This window comes from Brassica napus, chromosome C7, assembly GCF_020379485.1.
Source record: "Brassica napus cultivar Da-Ae chromosome C7, Da-Ae, whole genome shotgun sequence".
NCBI lineage: Eukaryota > Viridiplantae > Streptophyta > Magnoliopsida > Brassicales > Brassicaceae > Brassica > Brassica napus.
In genome coordinates, this window is record NC_063450.1 from 40112462 (window position 1) to 40128728 (window position 16267).

Genomic DNA, 16267 nt, shown 5'->3' on the forward strand with positions numbered 1-16267 from the left:
TACGAAGATTATATCTGTTCACAGATTCTTCTCCAAGAACAGCGCCATGGTGTATTTGGTTGTTAGACCCTTTTTGGGATAGCTCTACATATGTATTTTGGTAACGGAATATATTGAATGATAGATAGTGTGGCACATACAGTAAATCGAACAGTTTCGTAGTCCCACATTCATATTACATGATATTTCTGAAACAGCAATATTATATTAGTCCTGACTCCTGAACTCTCTTTTACGTAAGGTAAACAAGCTTTTTTTTTATTTGGACTATTTGTGTTTGTTTATTTCGCGGGTTTGATCTCATATGAGTTAATAATTTATAACAATTGGTCTATACGGACCATACCTAGCTCACAGAAAAGTTGGCATCATCCAGCTGTAACCTGACTTTTCTCATTCTCATTTTTCGGAAATTCAGACGACTCTGCAACTCTTTTTTTTTTTAACTCTTCTTTCTTTGTAGTTAAGTCATTATTATTCCATTAAATTCTCTTTTTAACTCTTTTGACCCGGTAAGATGTTTACGTTCCGTCTCCCTATGTTTTCTCCTTATATAAATTTCTTTTCTGTATCATCGCTTCACGTACATTCTACAGAGTACAGACGTTCATACAACCACATCAGGCGATGACGATGAAATCGAAAAAATCCACCACAACAATGGACTCGGTCTCAAGAGCGCATCAGCTTCTGAAGAAAGGTTTTAATTGGTGGCAGGTGTGTATGTTCATTTACTCAAAAAGATTCCTCATTTCAAATCATATCCATATCTTTTTTTGCTGTTGGTTTTTGAATTCTGTTTGTTTTTTGGGCAGTAATGAAACTGAAATGTGAAACGTTGCCGCCGAAAAGATACAAGATCTGACGTAGGAGCTTAACCAGCAAGATATTAGCGAACTAGACGCCCTTGGGCTTGAACAAAACAAAACAAATAAATCTTTGTGAGTTCTTAAATTTTGGTATTTTCCTCTTGCAGCTACAATTAACTTCTCCATCAGTCTCTTTCAGGGCGTCTAACCCATCTCCTGCAGCTGCATAGGTAGTCTCGCATGTGCACCTTCCTATGTCTACGAAGACAACGCTGGGAGGAAGGAATCTAAGACAGACGCTTTGATGCAGATCCATACTATGTATGTTCCCAAAGCTGCACTTTGTCCTATTACGGCCAACATCATACCACAGAGGAGAAACTGGTGTTGCTTTACATTCTCTCTGCTTATATTCTTGAATAATTAATAGGAGAAACTGGATATTTTATGTGTTATTGTTCTATGTTATCAGAAAATATAGAAGTGTAGTGGTAAGAAGAACATGATCTGCTTATGTGTTGTTCTTCTTATTCAATGTAGTTTAACGAATTTTGGAATGTTTGATCTTGTCATCCAGTTTCTTATATGCAACTTGAAAGGAGCATTCACTAAATAGCTGCCACCTCGGATCAGGTCAAGTTTTTGCTTTTAATCTGTCTTTTAACCACTCTTCTCCTGGTGAAAATTGTATATGAATGTAGTTTTACAACAACACTCAATACCCTTGTCAATTTGTTGTCCTTAAAGCTTGATCAACTATCTCAAATGATTTAAGAAAACTTCGTCAAACTCTAATGCGGAACTGCATCAGTGCTGATCAAAAGTTTGCTGAAGAGGCAATGAAGCAGAATAATTGTTTCCTATTTCTGAGATTTATTGCCTTGAATCTCTACCTTAATAGCTCTTCGTAAGTTTGTTATCTAATTAACTTCTAAATTAGACTCCATATGACTTCATTTAGTTATATAAGATTTTAATTGATTGATTATATCAATTTTTGAAATTTTCTTTTGATTATTAGATTCTTTCTATGTTCTTATTGAAATTTGATCCATCACAAAAATCTAAATAATAGTAAAAAGGTACATTTTGCATACACCACATAGAGTCTAATAACAAAGTTATGTATTATTCATTTTGTCTACGTTTAATTCTCTCTAACAAAAGAATAGTTTTCGCTTAATTTATGTCTTAGGTGAGGTGATCTATGGAGAAGTGATAAATCCAATGGAAGCTCATAGTTCTTGGAACTTTGGAAGAACAAAAAGGAATCTCATTCCTTGGAGATTCCTTGGAAACGTACTGGTTTGATGAAAAACAGCTGGTGTTTAATCAAGTGAGTTCTGTTGTGGTGAAGGCAATCAAATCCTTGACACTGGTTTTGGTCATCTCTACAGTGATATAATCTCAATCGATACTATCAACCACCATTTCAAATGTTCAGACGCGACCATTGCCACTGCTCCAACGACCATGTGAAGTTAGTTCAAATAACAGCCATTGTTAACCCAATACTTACGGAGTTGTTCATGTTTGGCAGCTACCAACAGCTTATTAGTATATATTTACTTGCACTATGACTTTTTCTAAAAAACAATTGATATGGTTGTTGTCGTTATTTTCGTTATCGTCATTATATGAAGATATGGGTTTTACCTTTTACTTAATCACGCTAGCTATTTGAGAATTTCTTCTCTACTTGAACCATATGAAATATTAAACCAGGAAAATCACAATGTCAGATTATAAGCCTCCCCTTTATTAAAAGTCACCGTGACAATGTTAATTGCTGTAATTTCTTCAACCTCTGTACCGTAGGTTCTTCAACAATGTTAGTATGGTGTCTTCTTTGGTATTTGCGCTTCATTTCGAATTTTTTGATACTTCTTAGTCTACAAGATATTTGCTTATCACCAATATTAATTGTTTTATTGGGTGTTCACTTGGTTGTAAGCAAATGTAGAACAGTTCTTGACTTGATAAAGAAGTGAAGAATGAGCCTTCTGATCACATCACCTTAACTTTTCGTAAATTAGTCAAACCGTAACCCACTAGAATGCTACTTACATTTAGAGATTCTAATCAAAGTTTTGATGAATGATTTAGCGAGAACATAAATTACGACTTATGTTTGCTATATCCACAAGTTGTGGAAGTAATGCATGATTCATTTTAAAGGGCAGACATGTTTTTCAAAAATAATTAAACAATTCCTCAACCCATTACCAGCGAAAGCAAAGCAAAATATGACTTTTAGGATGCAACTAAGGAAATGTAAGCGCGGAGGCACAAAAAAATAATATATTATTATCAACAACACACATATGATATAACATTATGCAACTGTCACATATACGAATTATCATAGTCTATATCGACAGAAATGTTGATGGCTCTAACTTTTAAGAAAAAAAAATTCATAACTAAAACTAAAACACGAATATAAACATATGGTGCAAACATACCAACCTTGGTTTCTGGTTTCACTAGAGATGAGACTCTGCAACCAGACCGAACCACCAAAAGAGATGTAGGAGTAAGTGTGGTTTTACGATTAAATTTTTTTATATTTGTTATTTTAATTTAAAGTAAAATTTCAAAACAATTTATAAAATTAAAATATAAAAATAGTTTTAGTATAAACTTACCCGCCCGTAGGGCTGGCTAACTACTAGTTTATACTATTCTCAAGAGTTTTATATTGTGAGTTTTGTATAATTATCTAAAATTTCACTACAAAATTATTAATTTGCGTTTAATTTGTCCGTCAGAATTCAGAAAGAATATATAAACAAAACTAGAATAAATTGTGGATGTGCATGTGTGAATCATGTACATGTAGCACTTGAGCCAGCTATAATGCTAGACCCCTAATTAAAAATATCGCCAAAATAATTGGGCCTAGTAGTTTGGGCTCAATATACATGGGCCAAAGATTATCTGATTATTCCGCCTCCCACTGACACAAACGTTTTCAAAACGGAAAGGAAGTGAGATATTTTCCAGCGGCGAAGAAACCATGGCGGGAATCGATACGCAGAAGCAGCTTCTCTCTCTGATCCGCGACTTCACCTCTGAAAGATCTCGTGGAGGTAAGATCATCTTCATGCTTTCTCTAGCTTTTGTTTTCCTGGAAAAGGTCTCGAGATTTGGCAGAGAAAGACAACGGCGAAGAATCGGAAGAAATTTTGAAAAAATTATGAGCTGATCTGCGTTCTGATTGAAATGTTGGTGAAATATAGGGTTTGGGTATGATTTTCATATGATAGTTTCTGTAATTAGAAGAAATTATGGTTCTGATTGTTGGTGATTTTCTCGTAAAGAGCAAAGAGTGGTTGGATTGAAGAAGCGGATCGAGTCTCTGCAATCGGAAGTTGAAGCGGCGAACGAAGAAGTTGAACATGCGAAAAGAATCAAAGAAGTGGCGGAAGAGGAGCTCAACGGCTACGAAGTTGAATCGTCTTTGAACGATGCTACGATTCAATCCCTAGAGGTTCTATTTTGTGCTTAGTTCAGCTCGATTAACATGTTAACAGGATGTGTTTCTTATCGTTAGTGTACCTTTTTTTCATAGGCAAGGATTGCTCTTCTTCAGGATGAAGTTTCAACTGTAGGCAATGAAGTGGATGCTCTCAAGGTTTTGCTTATATGATCTTTTGTTGAAGATTTAGAGCATTTGGTTTGATTATTGTCTCTGTTTGACATTCTGGATTTTTTTTTTGTGGATGGCGAAACAAAGAACAAGGAAGGATTACTTAGGTGATCTCATCTTTCTAACATCTTAATTAGTTGCATGAAGTTAATTTTTTTGTGTTAGTAATTGCTTATTACTTTCCTTGTTATGCAGAGATCAATTTATAAGCCAAATGGTTGAGCTGAACAAGGAAATAAGGTTGTTTTCTATTCTATTACTTTTTCCCTTTATTCTGATGGTACACATCTAAAATTGTTGGCTTGGTAATAGGGTGTTCCAGAGAAAGGTAGCCTCCAGTGTGGGGAATGATGATAGTAAGTAGCCTTTGTTTGCAGTTTACTCTTCTTGTTAAAGTTCTCACTGACAATGGCTTGTGGATATGTTTCCGTAATAGCAGATGTGGAAGTGTTTGAGGATGGTCATGGAGCTGATTCACAAGCTATCAAGGATATGCTATCTGATGTAAATTCTCAACTGGCAAAAGAGGAGGAAGGATACTTAGCAGAGCAGTACATAAAAGAACAGGTAGTGGTTTAGTCTTTGTGTCAGTCTCTTACTTGAAAGTTACATCGCTGCTCTAATACCGTTTGTTAGCTTATCCATTCCCCGTTTTAACTTGTTTTTAAACATTTTACGACGTGAACAAACTCGGTTGAAAACTCTCTTTTTCTATCTGTAGCTGCAGAAAGAGCTTGATGAATATGAGAAGAAGATGTCACTCATGGAGGCCATAACAGACAAAACTAACTCAGTGCATGCTCTCGCTGAATATCCTTATTCTCGGTAGTTAGTGAAGCATGGTTTATAACCTGGACCAACTACTTCTGTTTCTATTGAGACAGTCTACTACTTTGCATCAGCCATTCTTTTGCTAGAATTTCTAAGACCAAGCGATAGCTTTTAGTTTTATTCCCATTTGCCATTCATTCAGAAGAATAGTTTCCTTGACGTACAACACACAGAGTTCTGAGCTGGAACACACATTGGCATCGCTGGGGGAGGAGCTGCAGAAGAGGTGCCGGTGCCAACATTGCCAGGCAGAAAATTTGGAAGTCTTGAGCTTACTTCTCCAAGGAGACCAAGTATGTTGACTCTTACAAACTATTTACCTCTTTTTAAAAAACAAATTTCACGAATCGCTATCAAGATACTGTAAATAAAAGCTTTTATATTCGTGTTTATGGTTTGTGGGATTATATGGAGCATTGACATACGGTCTGTGACATATCTAAGTTCAAATATTCTTTATTTACTATCTGTTAGTCTAACCATATAACAGAAACCAATAAACGTTTTCCAGAATCTCAAAGTTAAGACAAGTAGAAGGCATCAATCACATATAGACCTACCTGCTTTCTGTTAGACAGGCTGAAGCAGCCGTTATCTAGTTAAGACTTTTGTAGTCTACTGAGCATCCAACTTTATCGATGATACTCTATAAACCCCTTAGTCAGGAAAATGCATCATCATATATAGGTTCTGCCTCTTTTTAGTTGGAATTCTCATCCTGAAAAAATGTGTGTTTAGCTTGTTTGGCTAGCTAGGAATTGTACAAATGTGAAGAGATTGGTGGTGATGAGGAAACCATCTCTTATTTAGCTGTGTAGTGTTTGTTAACATGACTAGATTATGCTGTCAAATTTTCTTGTGAGAGTGAGTAATAAATGTAGACTGAGTTTATAGTTTCTTATACATAATCTTACATTTTTCTGCAATTTTTCATGTTTACAATATTGATTTTTGGCAGGATATGGTGTCTTAATTAAAACGATTTACCTGTGGGTTGCTTGAGGGAGGATTGATTTACTCTGGTTCCAAAATGGTAAGACGTCTACTTTCACCTCTGAGGATATAAGTAACAACTTACTATAGAAATTTTACTAAATGCTTGATGATGAAGCAAACACTAGTCGTCTAGTGTCTTCAACACTTATTACGTTTTTCAGTTTTAATATCTCGAAATCTTGATACCGAACCATGGTTTTCTTTACATTAACAGCTAAAAAATTTCATAAGTGAATGCAAGACTTAGAAGAAAAAACTAAGTATACATCTTTGTGGTTTCCCTGCTCTTCATCTTCATCTTCTTTCTTTTACTTTATCTTCTTTCTGTTTTGGAGAAAAAGCAAAACGGCATCTTTGACAGTCAACAGAGATTTCTTTGGAGACTGACCAATGAGAAGTAAGCTCCTGTAGGACCCTTTGCCAACAAGGACGAGTGGTCTCCACATTCAACTACTTTTCCTTTGTCCAAAACCGCGATCGTGTCGCAGTTCTGGATCGTGCTAAGCCTATGCGAGATCACGACGCTCGTCCTCCCGACCATCACTCGCTCGAGTGCGTCCTGGACCATTCGCTCAGACTGGCTGTCCAAAGCGCTCGTGGCTTCATCCAGGAGCAGCACGGACGGGTTCTTCAAAACCGCACGAGCTATAGCAATCCTCTGTTTTTGCCCACCCGATAGCTGTACTCCTCTGTCTCCGCAGTTCGTGTCGTAGCCGTTCGATAGTGATGTGATGAATTCGTGGGCGTTTGCTGCCTTTGCCGCCTCGATGATCTCCGACTCGTCGATGTTTTCAGATGCTCCTCCGTACAGTATGTTCTCTCGGATAGTCCCGGCGAATAAAGCTGGCTCTTGGCTAACCAAAGCTATGTGTTGACGAAGCGACCTCAAATGATAAGACTTCAGATCACGGCCATCGATTCTCACAGAACCCTTTAGCGGGTCGTAGAACCGCTCGATCAAGCTTATTATTGTCGACTTACCTGACCCACTTGGACCTACAATAGCTGTCGACTTTCCTTCCTCTATCTCAATGGAAAAGTCCTTTAATATAACCACATTTGGTCGGGTGGGGTAAGCGAAGTCAACATTGACAAACCTGATTAGTCCCTTTATCTTTTCCGGAAGATAGCCATTTGGGTCCTCCGGCTCAATGGTTGTACATCGATCTAACACTGCAAACACAGACCCAACTGCATCCGAGCCCTTGGCTAGATCAGTAGTCATGGTCCCAGCGTCTGCAATAGCCCGGCCCGTACTCACAAAGATCAGAAACATCTCAAAGAATGCTTTTGCCTCTATTTTTCCATCTGCTATTAGTCTTCCACCATACCAGTAATTCAAAACCCCAGTGCACGTTAAAAGGCTTCGTGAAGTCCCCAACACAATCCCTGCTAACCACGATTGGCGAACGCTTTCTTTCCGTGGACCGTCTTGGACCCTTTCGAGTAACTTCAAGATCCGCTCTTGTGACGAGAAAGCTATGATGGTACGGATACTGGAGACAGCTTCCGCTGCAAGTTTGCTACTCTCATCTTGAGCTTTAATTGCTCTTTTGGACATGCTTTTGAGCAGAATGCATTGTGTGTAGAAGCATGCAACAACCACTGGCTGCGTCACAATCATCACAATGGCTAATCGCCAAGCGATTACCAAACCAAGTGTGCAAGCTAGGGTCACTCCTGATATGGTTTGTACCAACAATGATACCCGTTCACCAATTAAAGATCTCACCTATGGTATCAAAACACTAGAAAATCAAGAACTGTTCAAAGAAAAAGTTGTTCACTTTAAGTTCATATTAACAAGGCGAAGACATACCAAGTTAGCTTCTTTGGCAAGTCTTGAGCAAACTGCACCACTCGAGTTCTCGTTTTCATCGAACCAATTGACTTCAAAGGTTAATATCTTTGAGAGCATCTTGTCTCGTATACGTTTTGTTAGGTATTCGCCCATGTAAGCAAAACTATAATGTTGAACGATATTAGTCAAGAAAACAAACAGTGCTAGACCAACAAAACCCAACACGTAGATCCTTGTTTTCTCCCTGATCTCCTCATGACTCGTTAAGAAATACAGTGACACCATCGATCCTGAAACATATGCATTTATTGGTTGTACGGCCCCATATAAAGCTGCACTTAAGCAACCATATATTGCATGTTTCCACTCTGGTCTATTCATTCCCATCAATCTCTTAAACGATGGCACAAGTGTCTGGTTATCCTTATGTATCGAACCAGAAAGATTCAAATCAATTGTTGAATTCGTTACCAAGTTAGACCCGCTATCGACAAAAGAGAGTTTTGAACTATACTTCAAATCTTTGCTCAAAATCGATAATTGACCACCTTGGACCCTTACGCTGATGTTAACATCAGATTCTTCATTCTCCATCTGTTGCAAGCGAACTAGAGAAGTATAGTGACCATCCAAATTCTCCATGAGCTCTTCATGTGATCCAGTTTCTACTATGCGACCATTATGGACTACACAAATAACATCAGCATTACGAATAGTAGAGAGGCGGTGGGCAATAACAATAGTTGTACGAGCAAGAGAGGCCTTGTCCAAGGCTTCTTGGACTACTCTTTCTGATTCCGAGTCCAATGCACTTGTTGCCTCGTCTAAAAGGAGAATTTTTGGTGATTTAATTATGGTACGTGCTATTGCGATCCTCTGCTTCTGACCACCTGACATTTGCACTCCTCTTTCTCCAACCTGTTTTGTTTTTTAAAAAAAAAAAAAACAATATACGTCTTGATCCAACTTAAAAAAAAAACATAAGAAGTTTGTACTTAAAACTGGAATCTAACCTGAGTTTTGTAACCATGAGGGAACTGAGAGATGAAAGTATGAGCATTTGAGGCCTTTGCAGCTTCCACTACTTCATCCATGGACGCATCTTCTTTTCCAAACAATATGTTTTCCTTTATCGATGTGGCAAATAGCACTGGCTCTTGGCTAACTAGACCCATTTGCGACCTTAACCACTTCACCTGCAGCTTATTAATGGGCACATCATCTATGAGAACCTCTCCTGCGACCGGGTCATAGAACCTCTGCAAAAGCGATATCACAGTTGATTTTCCCGACCCGCTTCCACCAACCAGGGCCACAGTTTTTCCGGATGGAATTCTCAAACATAAATCGTCAAGGATTAGGGTTTCAGGTCTCGACGGGTACATGAATTTTACATGGTTAAATTGAACTTGTCCTTTAATATTCTCTAGAATTTGACCTTCCATGTTGTTTGAATCAATATCGGGAACTCTTTTCACCACTTTGGTGACCCTTTCCCCTGCTACAACCGCGTCTGAAAAATATTTGAGATTCAACAAGCCTTGACCAAGTGATCTGAAAGATGTAAGATACCAATTACCAAAACTACAATATGGTTTATTTTATGTGTAGAACAGCTACGAGTCTTGACCCTAGTTACTTACGTGCCGCCAAAGGTAATGCACGTGATGACTGCAAAGATAGTACCGCCTTTAGCGCCGTGGTACATAACCATCCGACTTCCATACCAAGTCATGAAGCCCCAAATGGCGTAGATGATACCGTTGCTCCCAAGGGAGATTCCTTTAACTAGCCCTTGTCTCAGCCCTAGTTTCACCGAGCCTTCAAGTGCAGCTGAGAATTTAGCTATCAACTTAGTCTCACTGCCAAATGCGTAGACGGTTCGCACCAAAGAGATGGCTTGCTCGGCAATAGAACCAGCTTCGTTGTACTCTTCCCGTATCTTCCTCGATATGCCAATGAGGGTTCGTCCGTACATGAGTCCAGGGATCAAGATGATAACAATGAAAGGGAAGCCTACAATTGTGAGTCTCCACAGCATGATGAAACCCACTATGTAGCTTGCGAAAAACGCAGATGCATTCATCAAAAAGTTGGGTAGCTGCTTAAAATTAAAACCATAAAAAAAAAAAAAAAAAAACGGTTTAAAAACAAAGAAACATGTTTAGAATGAAAATATATAGAGAGAAAGTTGAGACCTTTTCACTGAGGACGTCTTGGACGATGAGGCTGTCACTAGAAACACTGGTGATAACATCAGAAGTGCTGGTGACATGAAGATCAAAGTAAGCCACATCTTGTCTTAAGACTGCTTTCAAATATCTCTCTCTCATTCTTGCTGCTTGTCTCTCCCCTGTTCTTGTCCAGCAATATCCTTCTGTTTATATAGAAATGCCCAAAATAATATTTTGAATTTGATATTTTTTCTTTATAGATTAAAAGAAATGGAAAGAAACACGGTCTAAAAGACTTACCAAGGAAACATATCACCCAAGATGCAGCAGCCACATAAAGCAAAACTAAAGCATTCTGTTAATTACCCCATGTACAAAAAGAAGCAAGATACGTGAGACTTTTTTCTTAACGAAAATAATAATTATATATTCTCAACGGAAGTGTTACGCATGATTCAAATACGAATAGAGCTCAATTCTTATAAAATTGCATACGAATATATTTTTACACACGTATATATAGCAGCATTCCTTCATAAGGTGAGAGAACTAGTAACACGCAATATTTGGTCTACTTTGTCATGTCTAGTTGCAGAGAAAACCAGAAAACAAAGAGAGAAAAAAAAGAACCTTGGAGATAGCTTTCATGAAGGTTCTATCACTGGAAGAACCACCTAAGTCATTTAGTATTAAGCCGATGATAAGTAAATAAATAGGAGTTATGAAGCCATCAGCTACGGCTCCGATTAATCCTAATCCCATCAACATCCAATCCACACCATCCGCGTGCATGAAAATTGATCTTATGCTTGCCCAACTCGTCATTTTCGTCTTCTTCCTTATCCTCTTCCTTCTCTTCTAAACTGCTCGAGAGAAAAGACCTAAACGACACCTGAAACCTTAAGGAAACTATAGCTCACAGCCTTTTTTAGGCGCCTGTTCTTGTGTAGTGTTGTGGTTAACTTCTTCCTGGTCGTTTTATATCAGCATTTGAGATACAGAAAGATACTGTTGGCCTATTAATTAACACATACACGAAAATTTGATTCTTATCAAATGTGTTTACTAAATCATTTCTACGCGTTATTTTTATTTTTAAAACTTCAAAAATATTCATTATATCCATATTCAGACTCGTAGAATCACAGAAATGATTTTTAAAACATCATTCACTAGTTCATGTCTCCCACCTCGGACTTGCGAATTCTAGCCAGGTTTTGGAAAAACAGAAGAGATATTTTGCAAAATACATTATAAACTCTTTAAATTAATACTCTATAAATTAATATACACTAAAAATCTCTATAAAATAATATAATTTTATAGTCTCAAATTGAGTTTTTGATTCAATTAGTATATCGATAAATTAATATCTCTATAAATTAATAAAACATTTATAGTTTTGGTGTAGTCCCAACATTATTAATTTATAAAGGTTTCACTGTACATATTTAAGTTTTGAAATTTGGAGAATACAATTGTAACATTCCGAGTTGTGATATTTGAAAAGACTTAAAAGGATTAATTTGGTGGTTACCTATGTCACCAAAGTTGATTTACTTTTTTCGTCACACATTTTTTTAGATCTCCAGAATTAAGCGTGTTTCGGCTGGAGTAGTGAACGGATGAGTGACATATCGGAAAGTGATTCGCGATACCGTGCGAGTGAGGCCAAAGTACAGAGAAAGGTCGGGTGATGATTGCATGGTGCGCGTCCGGCCGCCGGAGGTCTCCTCCTTCTCTCCTCTGTTTTCCCCTCGGCTTTCGCCTTGTTCCTGTCTCTGGTCAGTCGGGTGCGTCTTCGTCCTTAAGCAACCGTGCGCAAGACTTGGATTGTTTGGAGCTGTATCGCGGTGGCGTGTAGGGGCTCTGATAGGCGGAGTAGGCTTTTTATGGCTGAGAGAGAGCATTGTGTTTCCCTTTTAGATTCTCTCTCACGACCTCCTTGCTCGTGGTGATGTGCTGGTTACGTTCTCTGGTGGTGCTGCGAAGTCTCTGCTCGTGTGTTGTGGAGCTTCTGTAGCTATGTCTGGTGGGGCGTGTGACTTCATCAATTGGAATCGGGAACCTTACGGGTCGTCAGTGAGCTTCGGTGGTGGTTTACTTCAAAGGCGAGTCGGGGTCGGGTATGCAGGCGGAGTTGATGGTACCTGACCGTTCACTACAAGAAAACACATGCTTAGCGAGGAAATTTAACGAGGAAAAACAATCCTCGTAAATTTACGTAGATTTTACGAGGAACTTAAATGGAAAACTAAAGTCATCGTTATTTCCTCGTAACGTAACGACAAAAGTGTTTCGTCGTAAAGTGGATGTAATTTAACGAGTATTTTACGAGGAAAAACTATTTCCTCGTAAATACGACGTAAACTTTGCGTGTTATTTACGAGGAAATAGTTTACGTGTATTTAGCGAGGAAATTTTGAATCCACCAACTTTGTAGGTGTTACACGTTTTTTTTTGCCACCTAATTAATTTTCGTCGTAAATTCATAGGAAAATTACAATTACCAGATTCGAAATTTCCTATAAATATGGATGTTTGAACATCATTTTAAACACACCAACAACAAAAAACGTGAAAGAAAAAAAAATGGCTGGCTCCGGGACTATTTACGAGTTGCGGAAGTGGATGTATATGCATTGAGATGCTAACGGGAGAGTGACGAAAGAATACCTTGCGGGTCTGGAGAAATTTATGCATCAAGCAGATTCAACACCGCTCGCCCAAGAAAGTGGTAAGATGTTCTGTCCTTGTCGGAAATGCAACAATTCGAAACTGGCAAACCGTGAAAATGTTTGGAAGCATTTAATAAATAGAGGTTTCACGCCAAATTACTATATCTGGTTTCAACATGGAGAAGGTTTTAATTATGATCAGAATGAAGCTAGTAGTAGTAATAGCAATTTTCAGGAAAAAGAACCGGTTGATCATCATTTGCATAATGAACATAGTTACCATCAGGAGGAGATGGTAGATTATGATAGGGTTCATGATATGGTAGCTGATGCATTCGTAGCTCATGATGAAGATGAAGAACCTAATATAGATGCAAAAAAGTTTTACGAAATGTTAAACGCGGCGAATCAACCACTTTACAGTGGTTGTAGAGAAGGTCTCTCTAAATTGTCGTTAGCTGCTAGAATGATGAATATTAAAACTGATCACAATCTACCTGAAAGTTGCATGAACGAATGGGCGGACTTGTTTAAAGAGTATTTGCCGGAAGACAATGTGTCTGCTGATTCTTATTATGAGATTCAGAAACTGGTTTATAGTCTTGGGTTGCCTTCGGAGATGATAGATGTTTGCATCGACAACTGCATGATCTATTGGGGAGATGATGAGAAGCTAGAAGAATGTCGATTCTGCAAGAAGCCACGATTCAAGCCGCAAGGACGGGGACGTAATAGGGTACCGTACCAAAGGATGTGGTACCTACCAATTACAGACAGATTGAAAAGATTGTATCAATCAGAGCAGACTGCTGGAAAGATGAGATGGCATGCCGAGCATACTCAGACGGATGGTGAGATGACTCATCCATCAGATGCAAGAGCCTGGAAACATTTCAACAAAGTACATCCGGATTTCGCTAGCAATATCCAGAATGTGTATCTCGGACTATGCACAGATGGATGTAGTCCGTTCGGAATGTCAGGGAGACAATATTCATTGTGGCCAGTCTTTCTTACTCCATACAACCTGCCACCGGAGATGTGCATGCAACGGGAGTTGCTATTCTTGACCATTTAATACCTGGTCCGAACCATCCAAAAAGGTCCCTGGATGTTTTCCTACAACCACTGATAAAAGAGTTGAAGGATTTGTGGTCAACAGGGGTGAGGACGTATGACTGTTCAACGAAGACAAATTTTACGATGCGAGCGATGCTTTTTTGGACCATAAGTGATTTTCCTGCCTATGGGATGTTGTCTGGATGGACTACACATGGGAGATTAGCTTGTCCATATTGTAATGGAACGACATATGCGTTTCAACTGAAGAATGGTAGGAAGACAAGTTGGTTTGATTGTCACCGTCGATTTCTTCCCATTGGCCATCCTTACCGAAGAAACAAGAATTTGTTTAGGCACAAAAGGGTTGTGAGAGACACTCCTCCTCCATATCTAACTGGAGAACAAATTGAAGCGCAAATCGACTACTACGGAGCTAACGAAACAGTTCGTTGGGGTGGTAATTGGCATGTCCCTCGTAATATGCCTGATTCTTACGGTGTTCATCACAACTGGCACAAGAAGAGTATATTTTGGGAGTTGCCATATTGGAAGGATCTTCTTCTGCGCCACAACCTCGATGTGATGCATATAGAGAAGAATTTCTTTGAGAACATCATGAATACAATATTGAATGTCCCAGGGAAGACAAAAGACAACATAAAATCGAGGTTGGACTTGCCGGATATTTGCTCAAGAAGCGAGTTACATATTAAAAGCAATGGACAAGTTCCCGTTCCGATATTCAGATTATCTTCAGAAAAAAAGTCGGTGTTGTTCAACTGGGTGGCATCAGAAGTGAAGTTCCCTGATGGGTATGTTTCGAATCTCTCTAGATGTGTTGAAAAGGGTCAAAAGTTCTCCGGGATGAAGAGTCATGATTGTCATGTCTTTATGCAACGACTACTGCCCTTTGCATTTGCGGAGCTACTTCCAACAAACGTACATGAAGCACTTGCAGGTACGTAGTGTATTATATCACAATAATTTACAAAATAATATATGACTAACAATGTGTTTAATTTTTTTTGAATATAAAAGGCATTGGAGCATTTTTCAGGGATCTGAGCACACGCACTCTTAAAGAAGAAGTTGTGGAACAGCTTCAGGAGAACATTCCCATCTTATTGTGCAACTTGGAGAAGATATTTCCTCCCGGATTTTTTGACGTCATGGAGCATCTAGCTGTCCACCTCCCATATGAGGCATTGCTTCGTGGACCTGTACATTACGGATGGATGTATCAGTATGAGCGAGCCATGAAATATTTGAAGGGAAAAGCAAAGAACCTCGCCAAAGTTGAAGGTTCTATAATTGCTGGAAGTTTGACGGAAGAAGTTTCTCACTTCACATCGTACTACTTTGCGTCAAAAGTACGTACCCGGAGAAGAGCTCCAAGAAGATATGATGATGGTGGTGTTGCGCCAACATATGCAGTTGCTGGTGTTCCAGACATCTTTAGCCAGATTGGGCGACTCGGTGGGAAGTCTAAAGAGGTTTGGTGGTCGAGTGAACAAGACGCTCATAGTGCACACACCTATATTCTACTCAATTGCGAAGATCCATTGATGCGTTATTTTGAAAGGTAACATATATTGACACTTCGAAACACATATAAGTATAATTAATTATATAATTGCGAGAGATTCATTCCTATAAAATGTGATTTTACAGCCTATTTGTTTCTCAAGTCGAAGAAACATTTCTGGTATATCCACAAGTGACGTAGACAAAAGGAAAGATCAACACTTCATTAAGTGGTTGCGGAATCAGGTATTAACTCAAACTCTTTTTTCATACATGATCTGTATTTCATTAACATTTTCTTTATTTTTGCAGGTTGATTATGACGACGATGCAAATTATCCTAAGTGGTTACACGAAGTAATTCAATCTCCACTTGTAAAGGTCACCACATCACAGATGTATTTCACACGAGGCTATACTTTTCATACATATGAGTATGGTAGACAGCGGGCGACCAGTAACTATGGAATATGTGTGAAAGGGGAAACAGATTTCTACGGGATCTTGACGGAGATTATTGAAGTCGAATTTCCAGGGATACTGAAGCTGAAATGCGTCCTCTTCAAATGTGAATGGTTCGACCCCGTCGTCAACAGAGGTGTTCGGTCTAACAAATTCGGTGTAGTTGATGTCAACGGTGGACGAAGGTACAACAAATTCGAGCCTTTCATCTTAGCTTCACAAGCAGACCAAGTTAGCTTCCTTCCATACCCTCGGATGAGAGATTCAAGTATAAATTG

General features: G+C 38.7%; 2 protein-coding genes and 1 long non-coding RNA gene across 11 annotated transcripts; 2 read left to right on the forward strand and 1 right to left on the reverse strand.

The window, feature by feature from the left end:
- The first annotated feature begins 489 nt into the window (after positions 1–489).
- LOC106430484 lies at positions 490–2476 on the forward strand. 6 transcript variants are annotated; one of them, XR_007325925.1, is made up of 4 exons: positions 490–512; positions 597–717; positions 816–941; positions 999–2476. It is a non-coding gene; the product is annotated as an uncharacterized LOC106430484 (long non-coding RNA). The 6 variants fall into 6 exon arrangements; XR_007325924.1 differs by having other exon boundaries at positions 494–717; positions 999–1716; positions 2005–2476; XR_001286003.3 differs by having other exon boundaries at positions 494–717; positions 999–1193; positions 1387–2476.
- Positions 2477–3771: 1295 nt separating this feature from the next.
- On the forward strand, positions 3772–6478 carry LOC106430470 (cTAGE family member 8). Of its 4 annotated transcripts, none has more exons than XM_013871259.3 (10): positions 3772–3901; positions 4133–4302; positions 4384–4446; positions 4549–4568; positions 4657–4701; positions 4774–4817; positions 4898–5028; positions 5183–5271; positions 5462–5585; positions 6251–6478. In XM_013871259.3, the coding sequence occupies exons 1-10, from the start codon at positions 3829–3831 to the stop codon at positions 6263–6265; spliced, it is 774 nt and encodes a 257-aa protein (XP_013726713.1). In that variant the 5' UTR covers positions 3772–3828; the 3' UTR covers positions 6266–6478. The 4 variants fall into 4 exon arrangements, with proteins under 4 accessions (XP_013726713.1, XP_013726714.1, XP_048618107.1 ...); XM_013871260.3 differs by having other exon boundaries at positions 3794–3901; positions 4901–5028; XM_048762150.1 differs by lacking the exon at positions 6251–6478 and having other exon boundaries at positions 3794–3901; positions 4901–5028; positions 5464–5590.
- Positions 6448–11106, reverse strand: LOC106430469 (ABC transporter B family member 22-like). Its single transcript, XM_048762151.1, has 7 exons — positions 10894–11106; positions 10564–10618; positions 10288–10466; positions 9733–10190; positions 9103–9643; positions 8108–9007; positions 6448–8020 (listed from the first exon to the last, which is right to left on the reverse strand). Exons 1-7 carry the CDS (start codon positions 11086–11088, stop codon positions 6650–6652), a joined length of 3699 nt encoding a protein of 1232 aa, XP_048618108.1. The 5' UTR covers positions 11089–11106; the 3' UTR covers positions 6448–6649.
- Positions 11107–16267: the final 5161 nt, after the last annotated feature.

Bases quoted from the DNA above. Each gene is read 5' to 3' on its own strand.
- LOC106430470 (XM_013871259.3), top strand. From the start codon at position 3,829: ATGGCGGGAATCGATACGCAGAAGCAGCTTCTCTCTCTGATCCGCGAC. The intron at 3,902-4,132 runs GTAAGATCATCT...TTTCTCGTAAAG, and splicing joins CTCTGAAAGATCTCGTGGAG to AGCAAAGAGTGGTTGGATTG. The intron at 4,303-4,383 runs GTTCTATTTTGT...TTTTTTTCATAG, and splicing joins CTACGATTCAATCCCTAGAG to GCAAGGATTGCTCTTCTTCA.
- LOC106430469 (XM_048762151.1), bottom strand. From the start codon at position 11,088: ATGACGAGTTGGGCAAGCATAAGATCAATTTTCATGCACGCGGATGGT. The intron at 9,644-9,732 runs GTAAGTAACTAG...TACATCTTTCAG, and splicing joins TGCATTACCTTTGGCGGCAC to ATCACTTGGTCAAGGCTTGT. The intron at 9,008-9,102 runs GTTAGATTCCAG...AAAACAAAACAG, and splicing joins CTCATGGTTACAAAACTCAG to GTTGGAGAAAGAGGAGTGCA.